This window comes from Ruditapes philippinarum, unplaced genomic scaffold, assembly GCF_026571515.1.
Source record: "Ruditapes philippinarum isolate M1 unplaced genomic scaffold, ASM2657151v2 ctg10884_1_1_1_1, whole genome shotgun sequence".
Lineage (NCBI taxonomy): Eukaryota > Metazoa > Mollusca > Bivalvia > Venerida > Veneridae > Ruditapes > Ruditapes philippinarum.
In genome coordinates, this window is record NW_026863605.1 from 292 (window position 1) to 26,100 (window position 25,809).

General features: G+C 31.5%; 2 protein-coding genes, 1 long non-coding RNA gene and 1 other non-coding gene across 4 annotated transcripts; 1 reads left to right on the forward strand and 3 right to left on the reverse strand.

Annotated features, from left to right (window-relative positions):
* Positions 1–254: 254 nt before the first annotated feature.
* LOC132722663 (uncharacterized) lies at positions 255–6,323 on the reverse strand. The gene is made up of 3 exons (XR_009624641.1): positions 6,213–6,323; positions 5,609–5,715; positions 255–596 (listed from the first exon to the last, which is right to left on the reverse strand). It is a non-coding gene; the product is annotated as an uncharacterized LOC132722663 (long non-coding RNA).
* Positions 3,631–4,230, forward strand: LOC132722667 (uncharacterized; the record flags this gene model as incomplete). The annotated part of the gene is made up of 2 exons (XM_060707186.1): positions 3,631–3,786; positions 3,851–4,230. Coding segments are annotated over 2 exons (357 nt in total), but the record flags the coding sequence as incomplete, so codon positions are not given.
* Positions 6,324–11,452: 5,129 nt separating the features above from the next.
* On the reverse strand, positions 11,453–11,614 carry LOC132722668 (U1 spliceosomal RNA). The gene has a single exon (XR_009624642.1). It is a non-coding gene; the product is annotated as a U1 spliceosomal RNA (small nuclear RNA).
* On the reverse strand, positions 11,459–16,756 carry LOC132722664 (sulfotransferase 1E1-like). The gene is made up of 6 exons (XM_060707184.1): positions 16,551–16,756; positions 15,650–15,762; positions 15,008–15,334; positions 14,373–14,473; positions 13,725–13,902; positions 11,459–12,849 (listed from the first exon to the last, which is right to left on the reverse strand). The coding sequence occupies exons 1-6, from the start codon at positions 16,622–16,624 to the stop codon at positions 12,737–12,739; spliced, it is 906 nt and encodes a 301-aa protein (XP_060563167.1). The 5' UTR covers positions 16,625–16,756; the 3' UTR covers positions 11,459–12,736.
* Positions 16,757–25,809: the final 9,053 nt, after the last annotated feature.

Below are 25,809 nucleotides of genomic sequence, written 5' to 3' on the forward strand. Positions count from 1 at the left end.
TAGCACTACTTAGTTGTTGCCCTCTCCTCTCCCAAGTTATATATAGTATTTCATTGGAACCAGATAAACAAGAGTACAATGCAATGATAAAAACATGTTGTGCATGTCACCTCTGTGCCACCTTAGAGATATATCATTTGGGTTATCTTACTTAAATTTTCAAGCAAAAAATATTATTAGCGTTCTAAGTGATAAAGCGTGAAAATTTGTATGATGAATAAATATATTATATTCTAGAACAATGTATTTCCTGCTATACATGTACATATATAGATATTTTACATCGGATCACGTATCTCACACGTGCCAACAACATACATTTATAATTATTTCGTGGTTTATTGTCAAATATGATACTAAATACAGTCAACACTATTATTTGTGGCAATATATACCTCCTGTTATGGAAAAAATCACGTATCCTGGAGAACGAGTAAAATGTGTTTTGCTACACCTGTTCAGACTATGATTTGCAACACTTACCACTTTTCATAAATGTAGCCAAATATATGTCATTATCACGAACTTGTAACTGTTTTACGTCATTTATGTGAGCTTCTAAATCTTTCTTTGGTAAGAAGTTCAGTGCCTTTGAACTGAAATAACGAGTCAGACTGTTATTAACTTACTAGATACAGAATAACGAGTTGTGTTAATTGAAAAAATTAAACAGCACGGAATAAATACATCCCTTCTTAAAATGAACATTATATTTAATAAAACACAATAAATCGAACGTGAAAGGCAGGTAAATTTGTGAAACAGGGCAGTTAGAAATATAATAACTTTAATGTGAGGTCTAATTAAGATGATCATCAAAAGGTGATTCTATACACTGTATCGACAAAGGGAGTCATGTGACCTAAAGAATGTAACCCAGCGTTTATCGTTACATTTAAACTTGATACACATTTTTAGCAGTCAACAAAGTAGGTGATTTACTAGTAATTTTATGCATGAAGTCTTATAAAAAATAGACACTTCAAAAATAATTATTTAAAAAAAAATATTATCAAACTTAAAATAAAAATAATTAATAGTTCAGTTATACACATCAGAGTAATTGCTTTTTCAGCTGAAGCTAAAATTAAAAAAAAAGATGGTACTTTATTAAATGTTATTATAATGTATTCTAACAGGACCCGTATTTTTCCCTATTGAACATAGAAGAACCGAAAGTGTGTGTCATTATGCTATAAAGTGTTTGACGTTCTATATTTAGATATGTGACGTTGACGTAACCACTGAAAATGTGACGCGCTGAAAATAAATACGGAAACAAAACCAGGCGCAATTGTGCTTAATATCAGGTACAGCAACATTTATTTGTTGATGTCGTATTAGAATCGAAATAATATATCCAAATCAGTGATTTTATCACTTGATAACATCACTGTTTGTCGTTCGGATGCGCATCATTATATCACTCGGGCTACGGCACGCCCTCATGATATAATTCGTCGCATCCGAACTCCAAACAGTGATGTTATTGAGCGATAAAATCACTGTTTGGGATATATTATTTCTTAAATAATAAGATAAATTCTGTCAATACCCACAACATAATAATAGCATAATAACATATTTATGTTGGTGGTCCTGTAAAAGTTAAATTTGAAAATTATATATGACATGTGATTACTTTAAATAAGATCATTTTGTCTTTGGAAAGATTCCGGTGATCGTTTTAACATTATCAAGATTTGTTAAAGGCATTTCCCAGTAATATGTTTTATTGACCACAAAGTAGACAGGACGCATTAACCCAAGTTTTCCAGTTTTCCCCAAAAATGTCCTATCTCTGGCCAGTGAATAGCATTTAATTACAATAGCATGACTTGTCACAGTACCACTGATAGCAGCACCCTTGCATGTTTTATGTAATAGTTATAGAATATTAACGAGGACTTTACCGGCTGGTATCAGCACATGGGGCGACAACAAGGGTCAATCATAAGAGATTAATCGAGAAGGAACGTCGAGATTAATTTCCATGATTGACCCTTTTTGTCGCCCCATGCGCTGATACCAGCCGGTGAAGTCCGAGTTAATATTCTGTAACTGTTTTATCGCATGACCGCCACAACTTTTTCTTGGAGATTTTTGCTCTCTCGTATTATCGCATGATTTAAACAAATGATAATTGTAGAGATACACATAGAAATACACCTCTGCTCATTCGCTGCCAGAGATATAGTGAACCCCTAGAAAAATGAACCAATCACTTTCGTTTGCCAAGCCCTAGCAGTTTACCTTATTCAGCGCCAAATTCTTGTCATTTTCAGTTTGCCCGTCGTGGGACAAGTATGGAGTTAGATAATGATGATTGTTTTTTATCGCAGGCTTTGGACTTGTTTGAAATGAGCAAGCTATACGTTTAATAGTGAAAACGTTACACAGGATGATTTGTTACTTTCACAGACATTAAGTGAAATTGAGCGTAGAGGTGTTTTTAATGACATAGGCCTACTGACAAGTAGTCAAATGGATACTTTTGAAAATGATGTACAACCGAACTATTTCGGCAACTTCTAATTGATTGACTTTGACCAGGATTTTAAGCAGGAAGAGAAACCCTTTATTATTGAAAAAAGAGAACGTTTTGGAGAAAGCGCCTTGATGCGCTGGTTCAAGGTCAAAGATCAAAGAACACGGACCGTAACACGCAATGGGCTTACAATACATTTGAGGCGTGGAGAAAAACGAAGCCTGGAATACCAGTGTTGGAGGAATTGGACATTAATATCCATTTGTCGAGGTAAGTTCATGAATCTTTCTCAGTGTTAAATATTAATTTCTACCTCGATTTCAAAATATAATCTAGAAAATCCTCTAGTTTATATTTCAGAGATATATCGTAATTTTATGTTGGGAGTAGTTGAAAAGTTTATTTCGATTATATCAAGTAAAAGTCCACCTAATATAAGTGAATTCATAGATACAAAAGCAAACAATACATTATTTATATATTTATTAATAGGGTTGTAGAAACCGAAAGTACTAAATGACATCAAGTCGAATTTGATTAAAATTGTACATCAGTGGGGATTGTTTAATTAAAAAGTGTTGTTAGACATATTTTCAATCATAATTGTACCGAAACATTATTTTCCTTTGGATGTCAAAATATACATTCGTTTTACATAACACACACTGTTTCTGTTTACATTAAAAACCACGTGGTAGAACTACTTTCAATCCGTATTGTTTCCGAGGTTATTATAGATAATAGCCGAGGACGTTCCGATTGTGATTCACTGAATGGCTCTTCGGTCAGTATCTCCTGTTAAACATAGGCATTGTTTAAAGCTAAAAATTAAAAAAAAATTATCATTGTTTCAGATTTGTCGTCGGGGTAAGGAAGCAGAATGGCAAGTTCCTCTACCATTTAGTATGTGGCCTTCTTAGAAAGCTGCGAGATTGTGGAATATCTGGCATGACTTTTTTGGACGAGAAAAATCCTGATTATGCAAGGTTTAGGAGTGTACTTGATGCACAGATGAAATTTCTAACGAAAGAAGGCGTCGTCGGCAAAAGACGGGAAGCTCAGCCCATTTTAGAAGACGAAGAAAAAGTTATTTGGGAAAAGGGAGTATTTGGTAATAAAGACGCTCTTTCTTTTAATTCTATTACTGTAAACTCTTCGGTTTAAGGGGATATGACAGGAATTTGGAAACTGATCAGTTTGAAATAAGTTCAGATTCTAATGAAAATGTTATAGTTTATACAGGAAAGAACTCTAAAACGTATAACGGTGGCCTGAAACACCGCCGTATTGAACCTAAAGTTATAAATCACTACAACAATCGGCAAAACTTAGTGGATTAAGTACCATGACCAATATTTGAAGATGGAACGTTTTGTATATAAGAGACCAATTCATTCCCGGAAGCCAGGAGAAGTGCGTTTGTCAAATCAAGTTTTAGGCGTGAATAAACTTAAAGGTTTTATGAAAGAAATATGTCAGCTCGCGGGACTTAAAGGTGTTTACACTAATCACTCTGGAAAAAAGACTTGCGCAACAAGTCTTTATCCGAACAATAAACCATGAAACGAACAGGCCATCGATCTGTGGCCGGTGTCCGACGTTATAATAAACCCATTAATGAAATGTTGGTAGACATTTCAAATAAATTAAATCCGCCAGAATCAACGGAACAGGTCAAAATAAACCATCAACAGAAACGCTTCTACATGACGCAACTAACGCAAGTGATGACGAATCTAAAAACAACCAATCAACCGCTTTGAAACCCGGAAATTTGTTCGGGGAGGACAACATGTTTATAATAACTGTATTTTTAAGTTTTGAAGAAGAAAAAAAAAGATAGACATGATTTGTAAATTTGATAAATAAAAATTAGTTCTTTCAATGTTTTCGGTTTTGCTTTGCTCTTTTTCAGGTATGCTCACTTTATTATTTGAAATAAAATAATAAACAGGGCATGCGCGAGAAAGTGTACTGATACCTCATTTAGAGCACCCAAAGCGTACTGATACCTCATTTAGAGCACCCCAAAGTTTTCCAATACTGGAATTTATAGAACGCCGATCTTCAAAGGAAAGTTGTGGCGGTCATGCGATAAGATCCTATCATGTGTTTAAAAGCTGGAGAATCATATGTAGGAAAACTGATTTTCATTTTAGTTTTAAGAGATACATACAATTTTTAATAAGAGTAAAAGACAAATAAGATTGGATTACTTACAACTCATAATAAAAAAACTGGTGTTAATTATTTTCATATTAAAGGCATATCATGCCTCAGTGATTAATTTTCTTTTTGAGAAGTAGCGAAATAATGTTTAGTAATAATGGCTTCAATGCATTGTTGATGCTTATCATTCAATTTGGTGAATGTGAAAAAAAGTAAAAAGGTAGCAAAATGTAAACAAAGTAGTATTTTGACTTCATACAAAATACTTAATTACTTTAACTATACCAATTGCCAAACAACAGAAAATAATAAAATTTGGTAACCTATAAGTTACTTTTAGGGAACCATAACTGGACACCAAAAGCAGAGACATATAGATAACAATCAGTATATTTTTCCTACATACATGACACCATGACCATGATTTTCCTACCTGGAAAAAGATCTGTACTAGAAAAAGACCTGTAATGATATCTGATACTTGAGCTTATCAGTAACTGATGTGGTCAAGGTGTGTTTTTCTTCAGTCATCAGCCGTGAATATGTTTATCCTCTATAGTCACGTGACGGGCTTGTCGATACAGTGCGCTAATGTTTGAAACAAATTTATATGTATGCTTGCCTCTGTTTTGGGCTTTACGTCACATCGACAAATATATCGCAACGTTCCAGCTTTACTTGTGGAGGAAGACCTCAGATGCCCCTCATTGCATTATTTCAGGCATGAACGGACACCTGAGTAGAACCACCGACGTTCCGTAAAGCTTTCTGAATAGCTTTCTCACATTAAAGAATTCAAAGTTAATGTCAGGATTCGGACCCACAGCAGTTAGGGGTAAGTGATTTGAAGTCAACGACCTTAACCACTCGGCCACGGACGCCCCTAATGTTTGCTTGCACATGCACTGTTAGTTATTATGTATTATACAAGTATGTCATTAAAACACTCACCTGTAATTTATTCCGTCCGCGAATATGTATTCTTCCTTACGTCCATTAGGTAGTTCTGTGGTAATCTTTATCATTGTAAGTTTTCCGCCCACTAAAATGTCTTTTATCTGTGGTTTTATAGGAAAAAATCTTAATAAAGTGTGATCCTTGTAAGCATAAATCACAGCAAAATTACATAAAAAATACATAAAAATTACAGACTCAGTTTGAACAGGTGTGTGCATTAGGAATTATGAATAAGTGCAACCTCCCTTACGCCCTCTAGCACCGGGTTTAACACGGTATTTTGACACTTATAACAGGAAATTCCGACGTTCAATATTGCAATGAAATAGAAAAAATAAAAAATGCAATTATAATTGAACGAGATAATTGCTACATTCACGAAATCACACTTTATCAAGTATCAAACTGATATTATTTTAAATGTTGACTTGAAACATAGTATAAAATATATAACAAGAAATACGATATATAACTATATATATAATTATATAGTACGTTGTTTGCTTACAGCAAACAAATAGCTTTAAAATTGTCTTTTGAGATTATGGCATTATTATTATAAATTTTCATTAAACTCAAAATTATATATGAACCTTACCCTATTTAATTGAATAAATGCCCTTGTACTCAAAATTATATCATCAAGTTAAAATAATATTCTTAAATATTTATAGGTGGTTGAATATATCAAACGTGTTTGACTTTATTTATACATGTTTAACTGATAAATATGCGGACTTTATTTCATATCAACGTTGAAGATAAACGTTATGCTGCATTTGAAGGTTATAACGACATAACATGTATGTATGAGTGTATGTGTCAAGTTAAGATGTAAATATCGTGTTGGCAAACAGATCTCCAGAAGGAATTATATAAAAGCTGTACAGCATAGTCGTTATTCTTCGCGGGCTAAGTTGCCCCGTACTTCACTTCAGTGTTGTTATGTTTTTTCTGGCTTTCGGGATCATTGAAGTCCAGCACTTTTAAGTGTTGAGAATTGAGAACCGCTCATGCCGATGCTAGGGGGCGTGAAGGATGTTGCTCTTTTTCATTATCCCTCATGTACAGATTAAATAGAACCGAGTCTGCAATTTTCATGTTATTTTGCAGTTATTCATGCTTCCGAGGGATCACTTTTGTTTCCAGATTTTTATGATACGTCAGATCATTATGGTCAATACAGACTTTAATATTTTACCGGAAGCAAATGTGTTGTAAACGGTAGTTTTGCTATGATTGGCATATGGTCAAAGTTGAGTCGTTGTCGTCTATCACTATGTTCGGATTCCGACTATTCGAAGTCATCGTTTATTTCGAAGTAAATATTCAGTCCCAATACTACGAATTATCGGGCTCGGACTTAATATAAATAAATCAATATTCCTACGATGAATGCAAAATATTATAAAAGGGTGAACAGTTGTTTTAATACTATTTGATAATACCAGATACTTGTCAGTTTCACAATAATTTTTATGTAAACGAAACTTGCTGACATACTAGGGAGACCATCAACCGGACACTGTTTGAAAATATTTCCATGCAGATTTCATAATTTTCCTGCTAGAGATCAGAAAATTTTGACACAGCTCAGCAAGGTTCTTCTCCTAATTAACAAACAAGTTTGTTTATTTCTAATAAATACTCCCAAAATGAATCATTAATTGCATAAAACATGAAAAATTATTTCTTGAATTTGCAAATATTTTTTATTTCCTTTAAATAGCATTTTTCTCAAGGTTGATTGTTTTGAAACAATTTTTGACTCATCATGAGGCATGCGACTTCAAAACAATATCGTGCCAAACAAGATCGTCTACTTATTATTCTTTGATCAAATGTTATTCAATCTTAAAAGCAAGTCACATTTTTATTGAATTTTGAAACACGATATTGGAGGAAATAAAAGTATGTATCTACCTATTTATCCATTAGTACAATAATAACATGTCTTACCATTCTTATTTCCCTTTAATGGAAAACTCAAATTTAGATAGTTGATTATTTTCTCTTAAATATTAAGATTAAGGTTATAAATAGCAATGCAAAGCTTGTTTGCCTAAAGGTACGGTATATTCTCTATTTCTTGTGCATTTATTGTTGAATTCACGAAAGTGGACACATGTTGATATATAGGCATACATATTTAATTCATTTTGGAAATTCATTTGTTAAAGAACTTGTGTACCACAGACAAGACAGTAATAAGATAAAAATCAAAGTTCAAAATCAAGGTTTATCTGTATCTTTCACAATATGTCATTATGACAAAAATAATACATGCACTTTAAGTACAAACTAATGCATTTATGTACTATAATAATATTTACGATCATTAGATACTTATATATCATGAGAAATTGTATTTACAGATAAAGCGTTCGTAACGGATTTTACCAGATTTAATGTTGTTTTGCTATTCTTAGAAGACATTAATTTACTAAATTTTGTGCACGTTGCAATGAGCCTCTGCCAAGATTTTTTTATTTTAGATCTCTGTATATTTGATTACATAAAGCAACATGATATTCATATTCAATTATTAAGTTTTAGCAACATATTTTACAACTTCCAGTCATTCTGTCAGCATTCAATATCTACTGTTTCTATCTTAACAAGAGCCACCGTATTTATTACGCATTTATATATATATATACGCATTTATATATATGCACAATTGTTGTATACATACACACCAATAAATATATATGGTCACTTAATGCACAAATCAGTGAAAATTCAGTAATTTAACATTCAAGGTCAAGGTCATAAAAGAGCCAAAGTCAATTTGAGTTTGATAAACATGAAGGTCTTGTACTTAAGAAATGAAGTCAATCCATTCAATAATAGCAAAGTTACAGCCATAAAAATGAAAATTTCAATAACTTGATCTTCAAAGTCAAGGTCATTTATAGCGAGCTCGACGAGCTGGCCCGAAGGGCCTGCTCGCAAAGCCAGCTTTACGGTAACGCGAGTACCTGCTAAGTGATGGTTTTGAAAACTTTCGTCCAAAGTACCGAATTGGACACATCGCAACCTTTCGAATTTAAAGATAACGATAAAAATTGAGGAATTCTGACTGAAAACGGATGTGTAGACTGGTCACCCGCGCACGTCTATGGGAACCATAATTGGACAGGGAACCAGAATAACGGAAGCTGTGTATAAAAAATGAAAATCGAAGGCGCCATTTTGTTTGAAATCTGATAAATAAAAACAATTTTTTGTCGAATTCTATTGTGAAAACTATCTAGAATGAAAGAAAATGGTCTAACTAAGAAAATGAATCCGAACACCAATATCTTTTTTTCAGTCATTAACGCTGTACAGACGTTTAAAGTATTGTTTACCTGACGTCACAATGTAGCGCCAAACAGCACGTGCAAAACAAACAAATCAAGTACGCTATTTTAATGTCGCAAACGTTTTAAGTTTTACATTTATTTCACTTTAAATAATCTTTATTTCGCTTGAAAAATTATAGAGTGAAATAAAATAAACAAAGTTTTATCAACGTTTTCAAAACTCGTTATTCATTTCACGACAGGGGCGGGGCCATATTTAACACAGTACGTGTGACGTCACACGCACTCGTTACTGCATTTGAAATAAAAATGAGCGATTATTTCATACTATTTCACGTAAAAGTACATCGAGCTCGCTTTGAGGCTTTGCCTTTTTCATATGAATATTAAGTGAAGGTCAAGGTCTGTCTGGTTATTTTAAAGGGCTATCCTTGAAGATTATTATGTTAAAGTTTGAAGACAATCCATTCAAAAATAACAAAGTTACAGCCAATAATAGCCAAAAAAATGAAAAATGGTAATTAAAAAAATATACAGATTTTTTTTTACTTTAATAATAACAAACTTCATATATGAAATCAGATTTGTGAAAGGGCGACAGCAACTTCTCGGTCATAATAAAAGCCGATCATTTCCGATCGGTTATGAGGGTGCTTGATTATTAATTAAGAATGAAATGTCGCGATATGTTACACTGAATAGCGAACTGGAGAATTTCGCAATGCAAACATTTTTCAAATCCGTCAATAAAATCGCGCTCTTCGGGGTTTTTTTATTTATCATTTTGAAACAGTGAAATTACCAGTTTTATATCACTGATATATTTCTATAAACCCACCGAAAAGCATGTAATAAATTATCAACTTTGAAACATTTTATTTAATTTGTTATCCGTGTTTAGTAAAGATGCGAGGAATTGTTCAATGTTACAAATTAGATTTAATGAATTATTCAATTGATTGATAATTTAAAAAAATGATAAAGAAAAATACAAATGTACATGTACATGGTTTAAGAATAAACAATATTATATATTGAAAGATAAACCATAATTTACTGACTTTTTTCCAGTTACTTATAATCGTCGGTCAATATGACAATCGAATTCTTAAAATTTATTTTACAATTTTAATAAAAAAAGAGTAGTAAAAACTCAGTATTGAAATAGCACATAAAACACAAAAAAGAAAAGAAAACAATATTCATAAAATTTGTATTTTTTTTTTTTAATTAATAGATATTACAATTATTGTATAATAAACAATTATGCTCAACATGATCAACATGGTAATATAACCAGTGTCATATTTTTACTAAGTGTGAACAGATACCTTAAGAGGGGGTCTTCGCTAATAGCGATAACATAATAAGGGACAATTACAAGGTGCCAGGTACGTGTTGATCATGCGTTACACATATGGATTATACATGTAAATGATTGCATACATGTATATCCGTTGCTATTAATAACCACGATCATAAAGAAATAACAAGTAATATTCTAATCTCTAGCATGCCAATCATAATGAACAATGTCTTTCGTCCGCTCATTCATAAGTGATATACATTTCTGGTAGTTTATAATCATATGTGTACTAGTTCATCTTCACTTGCTGCATTTCTTGCTTGGACGCCCTTTGATGCTTTGCATCAATGCTTTTCTTGTATTATAATATTGTTTAAGGCATTTTACAGATTCAACAGGGAACAACACTTGCTGCTTTTGGTGTTTGAGATCACGTTAGTTTTTAGCTCGACTATTCGATAAGAATAAGTAGAGCTATTGCAGTCACCCGAGCGTCGGCGTCGGCGTAACCACTTATGTTAAAGTTTTTGTAATAGTTCAAATATTTTCAAAATCCATTGACATATGGCTTTGAAACTTTGCACACTTGTTCACCATCATGACCCCAACCTGTAGACAGGAGGAGGTAACTCTATCAAGCATTTTGACAGAATTATGCCCCTTTTTCAACTTAGAATTTATGTTAAAGTTTTTGTAATACCTCAAATATTTTCAAAGTCCATTGACATATGGCTTTGAAACTTTGCACACCTGTTCACCATCATGACCCAAACCTGTAGACAGGAGGAGGTAACTGTATCAAGCATTTTGACAGAATTATGCCCCTTTTTCGACTTAGAATTTATGTTAAAGTTTTTGTAATAGTTCAAATATTTTCAAAGTCCATTGACATATGGCTTTGAAACTTTGCACACTTGTTGACCATCATGACCCCAACCTGTAGACAGGAGGAGGTAACTCTATCAAGCATTTTCACAGAATTATGCCCCTTTTTTCGACTTAGAATTTACGTTTAAGTTTTTGTAATAGTTCAAATATTTTCAAAGCCCATTGACATATGGCTTTGAAACTTTGCACACTTGTTCACCATCATGACCCCAACCTGTAAACAGGAGGAGGTAACTGTATCAAGCATTTTTTTTTACTATCAAGCACTAAGAATAGTCGAGCGTTGCTGTCCTACCGACAGCTCTTGTTTCTATGATGATAACAAATGAAATTATTCAGGGATAGCGCGAACGCAGTCCCCACACCAATAAATTGCGTACCCGAGTAACCCACATTTGGGGCTATCGCAGACGTCAGCCCAACCGAAGTGCAATGGAAGGGCCTCTTTCTGGGGAAACCGCCTTGCAGATCACGGTGTTCCCTGTACCAGGTAAGTATGAAATCTACACATTTTCCAAAGACTTTATACGACCACACAAAATAAAACGTTACAGCTATTCGTTTATCATATACATACACTTGAATTAAATCAAGTACATTAATTATACTGATTCTTTGCCTATTTTTATTATAATATCACTAAAATCTCTACAATTTCTTCTATTTAAGTTTTGATATAAATTCAGTACATGCAATTGTAATTTCACAATTTTCAAAGAAATAGAAGAATTTTCATCCAATTTATGCACTGTTAACATTTTCTTTTTATTCCGTGTTTGTTCTAAAAATAGACTGACTACTAAGGCAAGTTACTCTTGTAAAGACTAATAATCAAGTCAAACCCTAGTTACCTTCAAAGGTCGTAGTACATGTATCGCCGCGCCGGGCGGGGTTTACTTTTTCTAACAAAGAAATGTTTGAACAAATCTTAACGTTTCCTTTTTATAAATTTAATCGGTCTGTCTTGTCAAATTAGTTTTGTCAAAGTATGAATCCTTTCCATATCCTATATATATACACACATTTTTACATAAACGCATATATATATAAGTAAAAAAAAAGTCAAGCTAATATCGTGAGAGCTAAGTCGTATTTCCATTTTTCTCATATTGGTTTGAAAAATTGCTTTCCAATTTTTGCAGTGCCAAAAATCATTAACTGCATGCCAAAAATCGTTCTACAAATCTTGTATAAATTACTCCTTTAAATGAAAACAATTTTAATTGGTATCATAAAACAATCTTATATCATTAAGTCCTAAATGATCAAGACTTAGTATAGAATTCATTATTTTTGCCCCCATGCACTGGTAATGTTGTTACATTGGTCTTTATATATTTATATACATTAAATTTTATATGATGTATAGATAAGTCATTGCTTGTAAAAAACGAATTGTTATTATAGCTTTTAGATTAGGTTATAGCTTTTAGATTAGTTATTTCTTAAAGAGAAATTTTACATTTCCAATAATTGCTATATTTTATTTCTCTTTTTGTATCTGTGTCCTTGTAAGGCGTGTAAGAAAAATACACAGTGTTTTTAAAAGTGAAAGTCTCATTGTTTTATGTACATCTCTTACATATTTAATTGTTTTATTCATATATCCTTTCTTTGTATTCAAAGTGTGTATTTAAACGAAAGTTCTGTTTCAACCAAATTCTCCTCAATCCATTTATCCACTTGCTCATTTTGTTCAAGGGTGAAGTGATTTTTCCAGTCACCTACTTCACCTGAAAAAAATGTTTGAATGAGGATTTAACCAATTCTTGTAATGTTTTCTGTCAGAATGAACAAAACTAACCAAAAATGCTAGTGTGCTGCCTTCAACTCTTTCCGATGATAAACGTGAATCTCCAAGCCATCGTGCATTAAGCTTTTCTGGAAGCTCTCACTTAGTATACTTGATTTTACACCTACAGCAGACGGGAATATTTTAATTAATGAATATTGCATGTTTAGGGTCAAGAAAAAAAAACACGAAAAAATCACAGTAATAAGCGACACAGCAATATAATTTGAAGAGTACTGTATTACCACTGGAAGAAATAGTACTTAAAATCAAAGTGCTAAACCATACTAAGTGAAATTATATATATGTACATAATTATGCAAAGAAAACAATTTTCAAACATCGAAGAATATGTAAAATATGTACTGCAAATATTTGTGCATATTATATGTAATCATTAAAATTTATGCATTCTTTTCTTATTGTATAATTTGACTTAAACTTTACAGAAAATAAAACTTTTATTACCTCCCTTTATTTACATGAAATGTTAAATTCGGTAATTTTTTATAAATAATGCTTTTTGGAACCTACAATTTTGATAAATCTTAATAAGAGCATCATATTTATGATTTAAAACTATAGAAAAATTGTGTTACAGGTTCTTTAACTTACATGTAACTTGGATACAATTGTATTTAAAGAAAACCAAAAAAAAAGAAAAAAAAAATGATTGTTTATTATCAAATTTTAATATATCAACTAATAAAATGATTTTATTATAAAAAAAAGCAACCAATGACGACCAAAAAGCATTATGAAAAAAATAAAGAAACAAATTTTGATGTAGTTTGTCTAAACAGCAATGATAGATACCTAATCTATACAAACATGGTCTTCCTGCTTTAACCATGAACTCCTCGGGCAACTTGACTTCTGCATCAGCTTTTTTCATGTTTTTAAATCTACATGCTTCAGCTATCTCTTTGATAACATCATCATTTTGTCCCGTTCCTAGAAATGTGTCCATTTTCTTTATTTCACGGACGGAATCCTATTTAAAATCAGTTTAGAAATATTATGTATAAGTTGTATTTAAGTAGCATGGATGCATTATAAAAGGAAAATTTACAGACATATTACTTTCAATCTGTTGATTTTTTATATAAATAAAGGAATCATTTATCAAAGGAAAATCGGTCTCCATGGTTTGATGGTAGCACAGTTTGAACTGAATCCAAGAAACGGAAATCCTTGCTTGTTACTACACGGTTTCGGTTAAGACTTTATTATGCGGTATTTTGTCATGGCGATTACAGGCAAAACAAAAAAACTGAATACTTACCTATTGAATATGTGTTTTATCTTTTTCATTTGTGACTGTAAAATGTTTTTGTTCTTCACACTGTGTAACACCAAATAGCATATTTAATTAAAGAACTAACTTAGTTCTATAATTGCAATTTATATGAATCTATCAAACCAGATTTCCTAGTAAATTTACAGAAATTTATTTTAATATACCTCCTTTAAGTCTTCATAGTATATGTTAAGTATTTGATCTGGATGTTTCTTTGAAAATCTCTCCCATTCTTTTACGTATTTGAACCATGGGTAGAAAAAGTCTGAAATGAATAAAGACACATTATCTATAAGTTATGCTAGAGTTTTGTATAAATTGTCCTATATAATGTAAAATGTGCGAGTTAATAGCGGTATAATACAATATGAAATTTTTTGTATGTCAAATTTCTAATGATTAGTAAAACAAAATATATTTTCGTATTGAAAGAAAAAAAACAAACAACAATAAACGTTTTTTCTTTTTCTTTTTCTTTTTTGAACTTCTACTGAAAAGGGACAAAAAGATATAATAAGGCGATCATGGTCGAGTGGCTAAGGTCGATTCCTTCAAACAACTAGGCCCTCATCGCTGTGGGTTCGAATCAAGCTCACGACTTCGGATCTGTTTATGCTCGGAAACTTTTCGATTAATAAACGCAATGTCCGTGGTTGAACTCACGTGTCCGTTGTGCCTGAAATAATACACAAAGAGGTTCATGAGGCCTTCTTCCACTTATAAAGCTGGTAAATCATAATTATGATCTTTACAGTGTTGGCGCGATGTTAAACAAAAACTTAACAGAAATCAAACCTACATGTGCCATAGTCACCAAGCATCAAGGGAAGAAACTCTTGAAAACTTAATTGAAAGAGTTCACCAGCCATTATCTTCATGTGATAATAGCAAGATACAATAACATCTTTTGGGTTTCGCATAACATGAACTATTTTCACTCCTTTATTGAATACTCCCTTTGGTGTGAGTTTACACGGGTAATGGCAGTTCAGGATCCTTGGTGATGTAATATTTCCGATAAGTTCTGGTGACTGAAAGTCCAATGTTGCTGATTGTTTTGTTTTCGTATCGTATGTCGATCTCCCATTTTTCAACATACCCAAAATTTCCCATACCCAGTGTGTTCCTAGAAGTATAAGAGTTTATCGCATAAACCGCGGTGCATGAGTGTAATAAATAGAGGATATTGAATGAGTGTAATTGCAATACTGAATTTATTGCACGAGTTGAATCAACAAGTGCAATAAATTCAGTAATGAACTTACACGAATCTAATATTCTATTTATCATATACCCAAAATAAAGACCGTTTAATGTGAAATAAGTCATTTTTCATTGACGCGCCTATAGTATAACGCGTCTTTACACTTATATACCTTATATTTTGTGAAGCATAAAAAAATCATTTACTCACACAAAAAAAGCAAAAACCAAATATTACCGCTTTTCGGAAAGGTCGCCAGATAAACATCATTTTCCCGAATATCAAGATTAAGTATATTTTCAATTTGCGTTTTTAGGTCTTTGTCAGGCACTAAATTCAAAATCAACTCACTGAAATTAAGCAATATAAAACTAGATTTGCCTGCAAAACAGTATAAGCATATCCAGTAACGCCGGAATGTGAAATAAACGCACGATTCGTGCAAAAGTAAAGCTGAATTGTGCAATAAATGGCGGAAACCTGGCAGGATTTCCAACATGGTTAGTAAACTGGTCAATACTGGTTAACCGAACTAAAAAAAGGAATAGCAGCATACGGCTGCGAAGACTTTATACTTTATACCTAATCAAGATTATTTCGAAATTGCTCACTGGTGTAAATGGTGGCTTGACCATCGTTTTGAGTGTTTTTTTGGCAGCCGTATGCGGCTATTCCTTTTTTCTCAATTTTTTTTAATAAAAAATATTATTGTAAGTTTACTTATCGCATTAAAAATCCTGCCATGTATCCGTCATTTATTGCACAATTCTGCGTTACATTTTGCACGAAACGTGCGTTAGCTTCACATTCCGGCGTTACTAGACATATACAGTATAAAAATACAATATTGATTTATCTATTATGATATTTATTCCATATGTTCAATTTTGTTTGCAGGATTTTCCCGATTAAACATTTGTGTTGACATTTACAACACATTATCTACAATGTACTTATATTGCGTTAAAACCTTTAAAGCAAACAAAACAAACATACAGATCAATCATTAATTAATGTGGTGGAAACCTCACAAATATTTTAATTTACCGTTTTGTTAAAAAAACTCATGTGTAAGAAAAAGGTTATTTAAGCGATCATTGACTCATGATATATTATATAAATGAAATCACCCACTTACTCATAAAGTAATCCAGATTCATATATGTACTTATATGTCTTTCCGTCGGGCAATTCCACACTGATTTTTGACATATTTCCTGAATCAACGTGTCTTCACAGACACTATATCTACTCTCGAACAACGGCCTTGGACTAAATATATCATGAGATAGTTGAATGTGTTGCATAAAATGCGCGTTCTTTAGCCACAAGTACACTTAGTACATAAAGTTTAACTAGTAGAAACATGATATCCTTTTATCATATACAATTTATATTTTACAAGGCCTAACAATGTTTACAAGAATTTGCCGTAAACGAAATTATTTTATATGATTTCTCAAAAACCTTATTTACTTTTTTCAAAGTGTTGATGCTATGTTTATAATTTCCATCACATATTAAGACCTTTAAAAAATATATTCTTTTTTGTCATCTCGGGCAAATAGAGTTATATTTTAAAGTCCTATGCACTTTTTCTATTTACAGGTACATTCCTTTATTGATGCAGAGTGGAAATATTTCTTATGCTTGATGCTTTTCTACAAACCCTTATTTGTGGGTTTGTAAGAAGGTGAGCGCTGTTATATGCGCAAAATAATGTGATTTCAACCAATCATAATTCATATGAACTCCAAAAAGAACCTTCAATGACTGGCTACGCAAGCGCTCAAATAAATCAACACTCAAATCTATTGTATAGCCAAGGTGAAAATACAGGTATGTTCAATCAGCCGTGCACGGGAAATACAAAAACAACTATTGACAATCACAGTTAAAACATGTCTAATGTTCAAAATATACAGGATAGTAGTTACCCACAAGACTCATCCGTAATACAAAACCGAACTGAATGTCAGCCAAAGGCTTTAAATACGAACACACAATCTTCATCGATGATGTCAAATGTGTCAGACACGTGTGAAACATCTTTAAGTGAAACTCTTACCCGGATACGTGATGCAGCCTCTACTTTAGAGCATGAAGATGGAAATAATTCAATCATCGAATCTCAACAAATATTTGTGACACAAAATCCCGATGAAACAACTCTCGTAAAACAACCACACTGTGATCAGACTAGACCTAAACGCATTGTCAGTCCCAACAATAATCGTGAAACACACGTTTCTCGTGCTAAAAACCGTTCATTTCGCCGAAATAACTCATCTAGTCCATATAGGCGAAATGCTTCACAAAGCAGAAACAGGTATTCCCCGAATGCTAAAAATAGAAATAGGTCATCGGACAAGAGTGCACGGACTTTACCTACGCGTGGGCAGCAAGTCAATATCTAGGACACCGCGGAGGAGGTCGCTATTAGATGTGCGTATATGAATATTAATGGTTTGCAAAGTAAACGGACGAATAAACTGAATTCAGATTTTGTGAAAAATGTGTTTGAAAGTAATGACATTGTTCTTTTTACAGAAACGTGGACAGATTCATTTTCTAATTTACAGGTCGACGGTTTTGAGTATTTTGTTTTACATAGAACATCTGTTAAAAATACAGCAAAACGGAATTCTGGTGGCATTATTATTTATGTGAAATCAAATTTTGTTTCTGATGATACATTATTTTTTACATCCCAAGATGATATATTATGGATAAAAATTTCGGCCAATAAACTTTTAATAGATAAAGATATATATATTGGTCTGTGTTATGTAATACCAGACAATAGTAGTAGACAATCCACAATAGATGATAACATTTTTGACAGATTGATTGATTCAGTTACTTATGTAGAAAATTGTTCAAATGATGACTGCTATTATACAATTTTTGGCGATTTCAATGCTCGAACGTCGGTACTCCCAGATTTTGTTATTCATGATACTTATAATGCTTTTAATAGGGAGCTAGTTTTGCATGGAAATGTCAAGAACTGTGTACTCCAAATTTATTATATAAGAGGGAATATGCTGGAGCTTGTTTTGCATAGAAATGTCAAGAACTGTGTACTCCAAATTTGTTATATAAGATGGAATATGCTGGAGCTAGTTTTGCATAGAAATTGCAAGAACTGTGTACTCCAAATTTTTTATATAAAATGGAATATGCTGGAGCTAATTTTGCATAGAAATGTCAAGAACTGGGTATTCCAAATTTGTTATATAAGAGGGAATATGCTGGAGCTAGTTTTGCATAGAAATGTTAAGAACTGTGTACTCCAAATTTGTTATATAAGATGGAATATGCTGGAGCTAGTTTTGCATAGAAATGTTAAGAACAGTGTACTCCAAATTTGTTATATAAGATGGAATATGCTGGAGCTAGTTTTGCATAAAAATGCCAAGAACTGTGTACTCCAAATTTGTTATATAAGATGGAATATGCTGGAGCTAGTTTTGCATAGTAATATCAAGAACAGCTAGTGTACTTCAAATTTGGTATATAAGAAGGTATATGCTGAACCTAGTTTTGCATAAAAATGTCAAGAACTGTGTACTCCAAATTTGTTATATAAGAGGGAATATGCTGGAGCTAGTTTTGCATAAAATGACAAAACCGTGTACTACAAATTAGTTATCTATATAAAAGCGAATATGCTGGAGCTAGTTTTGCAATAAATATCCAAACCTGAGTTTCTCCAAATTTGTTATATAAGATGGAATATGTTGAAGCAAATTTTGCATATCTTGTCAAAACCGGAATACTCCCAAATTTTTTATATACGAAGATCAAATATGCTGGAGAAAGTGTTTTGCATAGAAGTGTCAAAAACTGTGAGTCCAAATTTGCTCTTGGGAAAACGCACCATTTGGAGCTGATCTTATGAAGGAATTGTTACTTTCCTTACGGAAAGTAAACACATATTAAATAACATTGGTTGTATATAGTGTGAGGTAAGAATATCAGGGGCAACCATGAGTACATATACAAGAAAGTTAACAGAATGTGAGTATGCATTGTTTTTACAATACTCTAGAAACACTTCGAAATACCCTGAACATTGTAAGTTGATAACTTTCAATATTGGTACTTGCTCGAGATGGTTCAATAATGAAATTTATATTGAATAACTCTTTACCTGTATATCTCAAGTAAAGTACACTGACAATGTCGATTGTAAAGAACTTGCTTTTATTTTTAAGAAAATGACATGTCATTCGAAATGGAAGAACATGAAATAAGATATGAAAAGTTTTAGTGAAGAAAATAAACATTTAATCACTAAAATATTTTTCTATCCAGAATTTTCTTCGACTGAAAGGTGTATATAGACATAGCTAAATGCATAATTGAATACATGTTTGATATACTTTGTATGCATTGAAATTTTTGCTCAAGCTAACTACAGTAAAACTAAAATGAATTAATGAATATAATAAAATAAACTATTAAGATGAAAAAAAAAATCATTTGCATTTGCCTTGTCTTTCATTGTTGGACAAACCTATGAAACCAATGTTTTACCATTCATTACAATAATGATAGTTTATACAAAGTTGTAAAGTGCAGTATTTTAGATGGTTAAGATAAGGTTGATAATTTGGGATTTATTGTATACATGTACTACATCTTTAGATAAATCTCTCACTGGACCCTCTCAGTGAATTGTTTTTGTTAGGGTTTATCATCGGACTTATTCCTGGGAAAACAGCAGGTATTAATAGCTGTACCTGGTTTGTAGGTCAAACATATGTCTTAATTTGATTTGTTTGTTTGCAAGGAGGGGTTGCTAATTAACCTTCACTGTGTTATGATCCATGGCGCTATAAATCACTCAGAGAGGGATTTGTGTCGGACCTATCACAACAATAGGCAAACAAAATCCTGATTGTGCTACGGCTGTCAAAGTGTCATTAAAATTTTGATTTAAATAATTGAAACAACTAGTTTCAATAAAAATATTAATTATATCATGAAAACTGCAGTTTAGTCTATGAAACATTTCTACGGTTGATGAACGCATTTATATTTGTAGACTGCATGTTAATTAGTCAACTAGAAATGTTATAAAATTTGAAAAAGAAATGGCAGGTAAATTAATAATATATCATTATATGTAGATGTGGTACCTTACTCGTCATTGCCCGGGGGAAAGGAAAACACTAAGCAGATTATTCTACCAAATGGCATGGTCATAGAATATTACTTGTTTGGGGTTTTATTTTCAAACAACTGAATAAGTAAGTGGTGATAAGAGATTCAGCCATTTGTTTTGGTAGTTTTCATTATCGTTTTTGAAATAAATCAGTTGATGACTTAATTAACTAATTAATTGATTGATTGATTCCAAACAAAAATGATAATAATATTAATAATTCAGGAAAAATGAACAAATTCATTTGTATGTTTCATTATATCCTATCCTGTATCGAGTGGAATCGAAAACGTGAACCATAGAAACATGTACTGTAACTGCAATACAGAGCTGATTTGGAAAATAATATACATGCGTTTATTGAAGAAAACATGCATGGAAAAAAAAATGTAAATAATATAAACGAATAATGGCAGGTTTATGCTTAATGGCCCTTTAACCGCAGATCAGTAATTTTAAAACACTGATTTTGCAAGATATCAGAAATCGAGCCTAAAGAAATTATAATTAAAAACATAAATGTGTTGCTTTAAAACCATAGAAAACTTCGAATATCACTACATGTGGAAGAATTTTGTGCTACACGTAAATGTGTGTCAAACTTGTTTGCAATTTTCTGTTTACAATATACGATACAATGTATCAATTTTGCAATGTAACATTGCAGCAGGGGTCAAGCCTATAATGACCTTTAATTTCCGCACAGTAGAAATAGGGAATAGTATTCTTTTATAATGATTGTTACTTTTACAGCATTTTATGTATATGGCAATTGCATACTTTATTTTGTACATTACATTTTCAGTTTTGAAAAGTTAATAGTCGTAGATTGAATGCGTAATCATTGTACTTGGTTATGAAGTTTTAACGACTTATCAAAATGCGAGCATGGTCTCTAAAATCTCATTAACCCTAGGTGGTCCAGTGCAGTAGAATTAATAAATTAAACGAGACTTACCTGGAAGTTGAAGTTCAATTATTATTCTACTGCTACTGGACCACAGGGTTTAATGCCCACCCAATTACCCCTCCCATATGTATAAGCCATTGTCGCATTTTGCATAATTATGTATGCTCTGAAAGTCTGCTTGGTCATCTGATAAGATCATATGTTCATCTCATTAAACCCTGTGGTCCAGTAGCAGTAGAATAATAATTGAACTTCAACTTCCAGGTAAGTCTCGTTTAATTTATTAATTTTACCAGACGATTATCAGACAGATAGAAATTTAGATCGGTTTTCACAAGATAAAGGGCATGTTAATAATAATGGCAGATTGCTTTTAGATTTTTGTAAACAAACGGGTTATAGAATAATGAATGGACGGAAAGATGAAGATTATAATATTGGTAAATATACATTTGTGAATAATAGAGGGTGTAGTGTTGTTGACTATTTATTGTGTAAAAATAGTTTATGTGAGAAAATTGGTACATTTGATATTGATTGTCCTAATATTGTGTCTGATCACTGTCTTATAACTGTTTCTTTTGTGTTCAATAAATCTACTGATCATGTTGACAATATATATGATTATAATAATTTAAATCAGAATTATGATAGTGTTGATTATACCTATGTATGGAAAGAAAATTTGAAAGATCAGTATATTGAGTTATTATCAACAGAAGAAAATATTGAGAATCTTGATAATTTAGAAAATAATATCTTATTAAGCTCTACAAAGGGCGACATTGATAATTGTTTGCAAAATTTAGAAAACATGTTTAATAATATTGCTTCTCCTTTTATCAAAAGGGGTTCAGCCACTGGCTCTAAGTGTGTAACAAATGATGTAAATCAACCATGGTTTAATAGTGAGTGTTTTGAAAAGCAGCAAATATTTTATAAATGTTTAAACAAATATCGTGATTGTCAGAATGATTTTAATAGAGTAAACATGGTAAAAGCCAGGTCTGAGTATAAAACTGTATTACGTAAATGTAGATATAATTTTGATAAAGAAAAAACAAATAAACTGTTAACTGTAAGATATAATAATGCACGTTTGTATTGGAAAATGTTAAAAGAAGCTTCTGGTGTAAATCATTCTAATATACCGTTATCTACATTTGCCCAATATTTTAAAGCCGTAAATAGTCCAGATGATAGATTTTTTTCACCTGACGAAGATATTTTACATTTTGTAGAGCGTTATGAAAATAATGAATTTAAAATAATGTTTAATGAATTGAATACCATCATCACTACGGAGGAGATTAGTTTAGCTTTAAAGGAGCTCAAGAATAATATGTCAAGCGGGCCTGATTTATTGTTGAACGAATTTTTTGTACAAGGTAAAGATATTTTATTACCTGTTTTGTATTCGTTATTTAATAAAATATATGATATTGGTTATTTTCCTGTTAGGTGGTCAGAAGGTTATGTAATACCTTTACATAAAAAAGGGAGCATTAATAATGTTGAGAATTATCGTGGTATTACACTTTTAAGCTTTTTAGGTAAAATTTTCACCCGTATTATTAATAATAGATTAAAGTTTTGGGCAGAAAATTACAATGTTTATATAGAAGCACAAGCAGGGTTTAGATCAAAGATGAGTACAGTAGATAATATATATGTATTAAATGGATTATTGTCACACTTTTTAAATCAAGGAAAGCAACTTTATACTTTATTTGTTGATTTTAGTAAAGCATTTGACTATATTGTTAGAGATAATCTGTGGTACAAATTGATACAACTAGGTTTACGAGGAAAGATTTTTGATATTGTAAAATCGATTTATGAGTCTGTAAAATCAAGAGTTAAGCATTGTAACATGTTAAGTGAGGAATACTCATATTAACTAGGAGTAAGACAAGGAGAATGTCTATCTCCTTTCTTATTTTCTATGTTCATAAATGACCTTGAAGATGTTTTTATACATGGTAATATGACTGGCTTAGATGTAAACATGTTTAAAATATTTTTATTACTATACGCAGACGATATTGTTATATTCGCAAATTCACCTGAAGAACTCCAAAAAAGTATTGATTTATTATACAATTATTGTGAGATGTGGAAAATGAAGGTGAATGTCTCTAAAACAAAAATTATGATTTTTAAAAAAGGGGGAACATTACCACGAAATTTAGAATTTTTATACAATGAACAGTCTATTCAGATTGTGAACAATTTTTGTTATTTAGGTGTTGTTTTTACAAGTGGAGGTTCATTAAGTACCGCCCACAATACTATAGCAGGTCAAGCGCAAAAAGCAGTATTTAAGCTGAATAAATATTTATACAAATTTACCTATTTACAACCAAAACATAAATTAGAATTATTTGATAAACTCGTATCTCCGATTTTAAATTATTGCAGCGAAGTATGTGGTTTTGTCAATGATTTATCAATTGAAAGGGTGCATTTGCAATTTTGTAAAAAAATTTTGGGTGTTAAAAAGACTACACAAAATGACTTTATTTATGGGGAATTAGGTCGGGTATCCTTTAAAACTGTGCATTTTTTGAATATTATTAAATATTGGTTAAAAATATTACATTTGGGAAGAAACAAGTATGTCTTCATTATTTACTCTTTGTTAAAGGATGATTTTGAACAGTATGAAAATAGGCAAAATTGGTGTTCAATGTTAAAAGATTTGTTATGTTCACTAGGTTTTGTTGACGCATGGTTATATCAAGGTGTAGGTGATGATAAGATATTTTTGTCCTTAGTTAAACAAAGATTAAATGACCAATTTATACAGAACTGGAACTCAAGATTATCAAATTCTAGTAGAGCTTTGTTTTATAGAAATATTTCTTTCTTTAGGTACCAACCATATCTTGATTGTTTTACTGCAAATAAATTTGTTCAGTCATTAACACGTCTGAGAGTGTCATCTCATAGACTACAAGTAGAAGCTGGTAGGTGGGCAAAACCAACCAGAATACCTTTAAACGATAGAAAATGTTCAATTTGCAATACTCTTGAAGACGAATACCATTTTGTTATTGAATGCTCATTATATACAGAATTAAGAAACACTTACATTCACAAGAAGTTTTGGAACAGACCAAATATGTATAAATTTATAGAACTATTAAATTCAGAAAATAAAAAAGTGATAAGAAACCTAGGAATATTTGTTGAAAAAGCTTTTAAACTAAGAAATTCTATCATTTAATTATTTGTTAAAGTTTTAATTATTTTTTGTTAATACCGTTAGTTGAAACAATCTCATGTAGTCATTAATATAAGTTAGTGTCTAAGTATACTGTTAAGTAAATTGTCTTTTTTCTATAAACTATGAATACTATATTAATTTAAGTGATATATATGCTTTCAAAAGATGAATATATTCTAGGGTTACTTTTGATACTTTATAACATTTTCTTTTGTCTCTATGGCGAAAGAGCTATGACACATGAATAATGTTAATAATACATTGTGTAGTATGCATATTTATTTCATTGTATGCGATGTGCTCATTTTGTTGGAATATCTCATCTTAAATAAACGTATATATGTAAAACGAACATATTAATGACAATAAGTCATTTTGAACATGATTGTTAATTTATAACATATTATCAGTCTTGCAATTTCTTTTCGGTAAGGCCGATATATTTATGTTATAACAATTACAAACAAATTAAATATGCATCAATTATATTCTATGTTTCTTGTCTTAGAATGTGGCAAGAATCGTGGATATATTCAGTACATGTATGTATATAACCTATTATTTGATGAATGTATATAATTTTACATAGGTTTAAAACTTTAAACATTTATCAAATATATATGTTTTGGATTACATTTATATCAAATGATAACTATACATATTTATGTAAGTTAAACACAACATTAATGTATTTATACTTGAAGAGTTTGTCGTTATGATCTTCTCCGATATTATCATCATGCTATGTTATGTATTTCATATGTATATGCACTGTTCGTTGTCTAGTATTATGCTGTTATCATGTCATCGTGGGCTTTTAAGCCTAATATGATTGAAATAAAACTATCTATCTATGTCCAAACGTCGGAAAATGTCCAACCGACGATAAATGTCCAAAAATTGACGATAAATGTCTCAATCGCCGATAAATGTCCAAATCTCCTTTAACGATAAATGTCCAAAAATTAACGAAAAAATGTCGCAACAAATTATGTGCTCATAAATGTCAAAATCGGTTAACGATAAATGTCTCAACTTTTCATATGTTAATTGCACTTATTTCTATGATCAACAGTAATGCATCA

What these genes read in the sequence shown, in the direction of transcription:
- LOC132722664 (XM_060707184.1), bottom strand. Translation starts at nt 16,624, where the DNA reads ATGTCAAAAATCAGTGTGGAATTGCCCGACGGAAAGACATATAAGTAC. An exon ending in GAATCTGGATTACTTTATGA is followed by an intron (nt 15,763 to 16,550) that starts GTAAGTGGGTGA and finishes GCTTAATTTCAG; the next exon opens with TGAGTTGATTTTGAATTTAG. An exon ending in ACTATGAAGACTTAAAGGAG is followed by an intron (nt 13,903 to 14,372) that starts GTATATTAAAAT and finishes GATTTTAAATAG; the next exon opens with GATTCCGTCCGTGAAATAAA.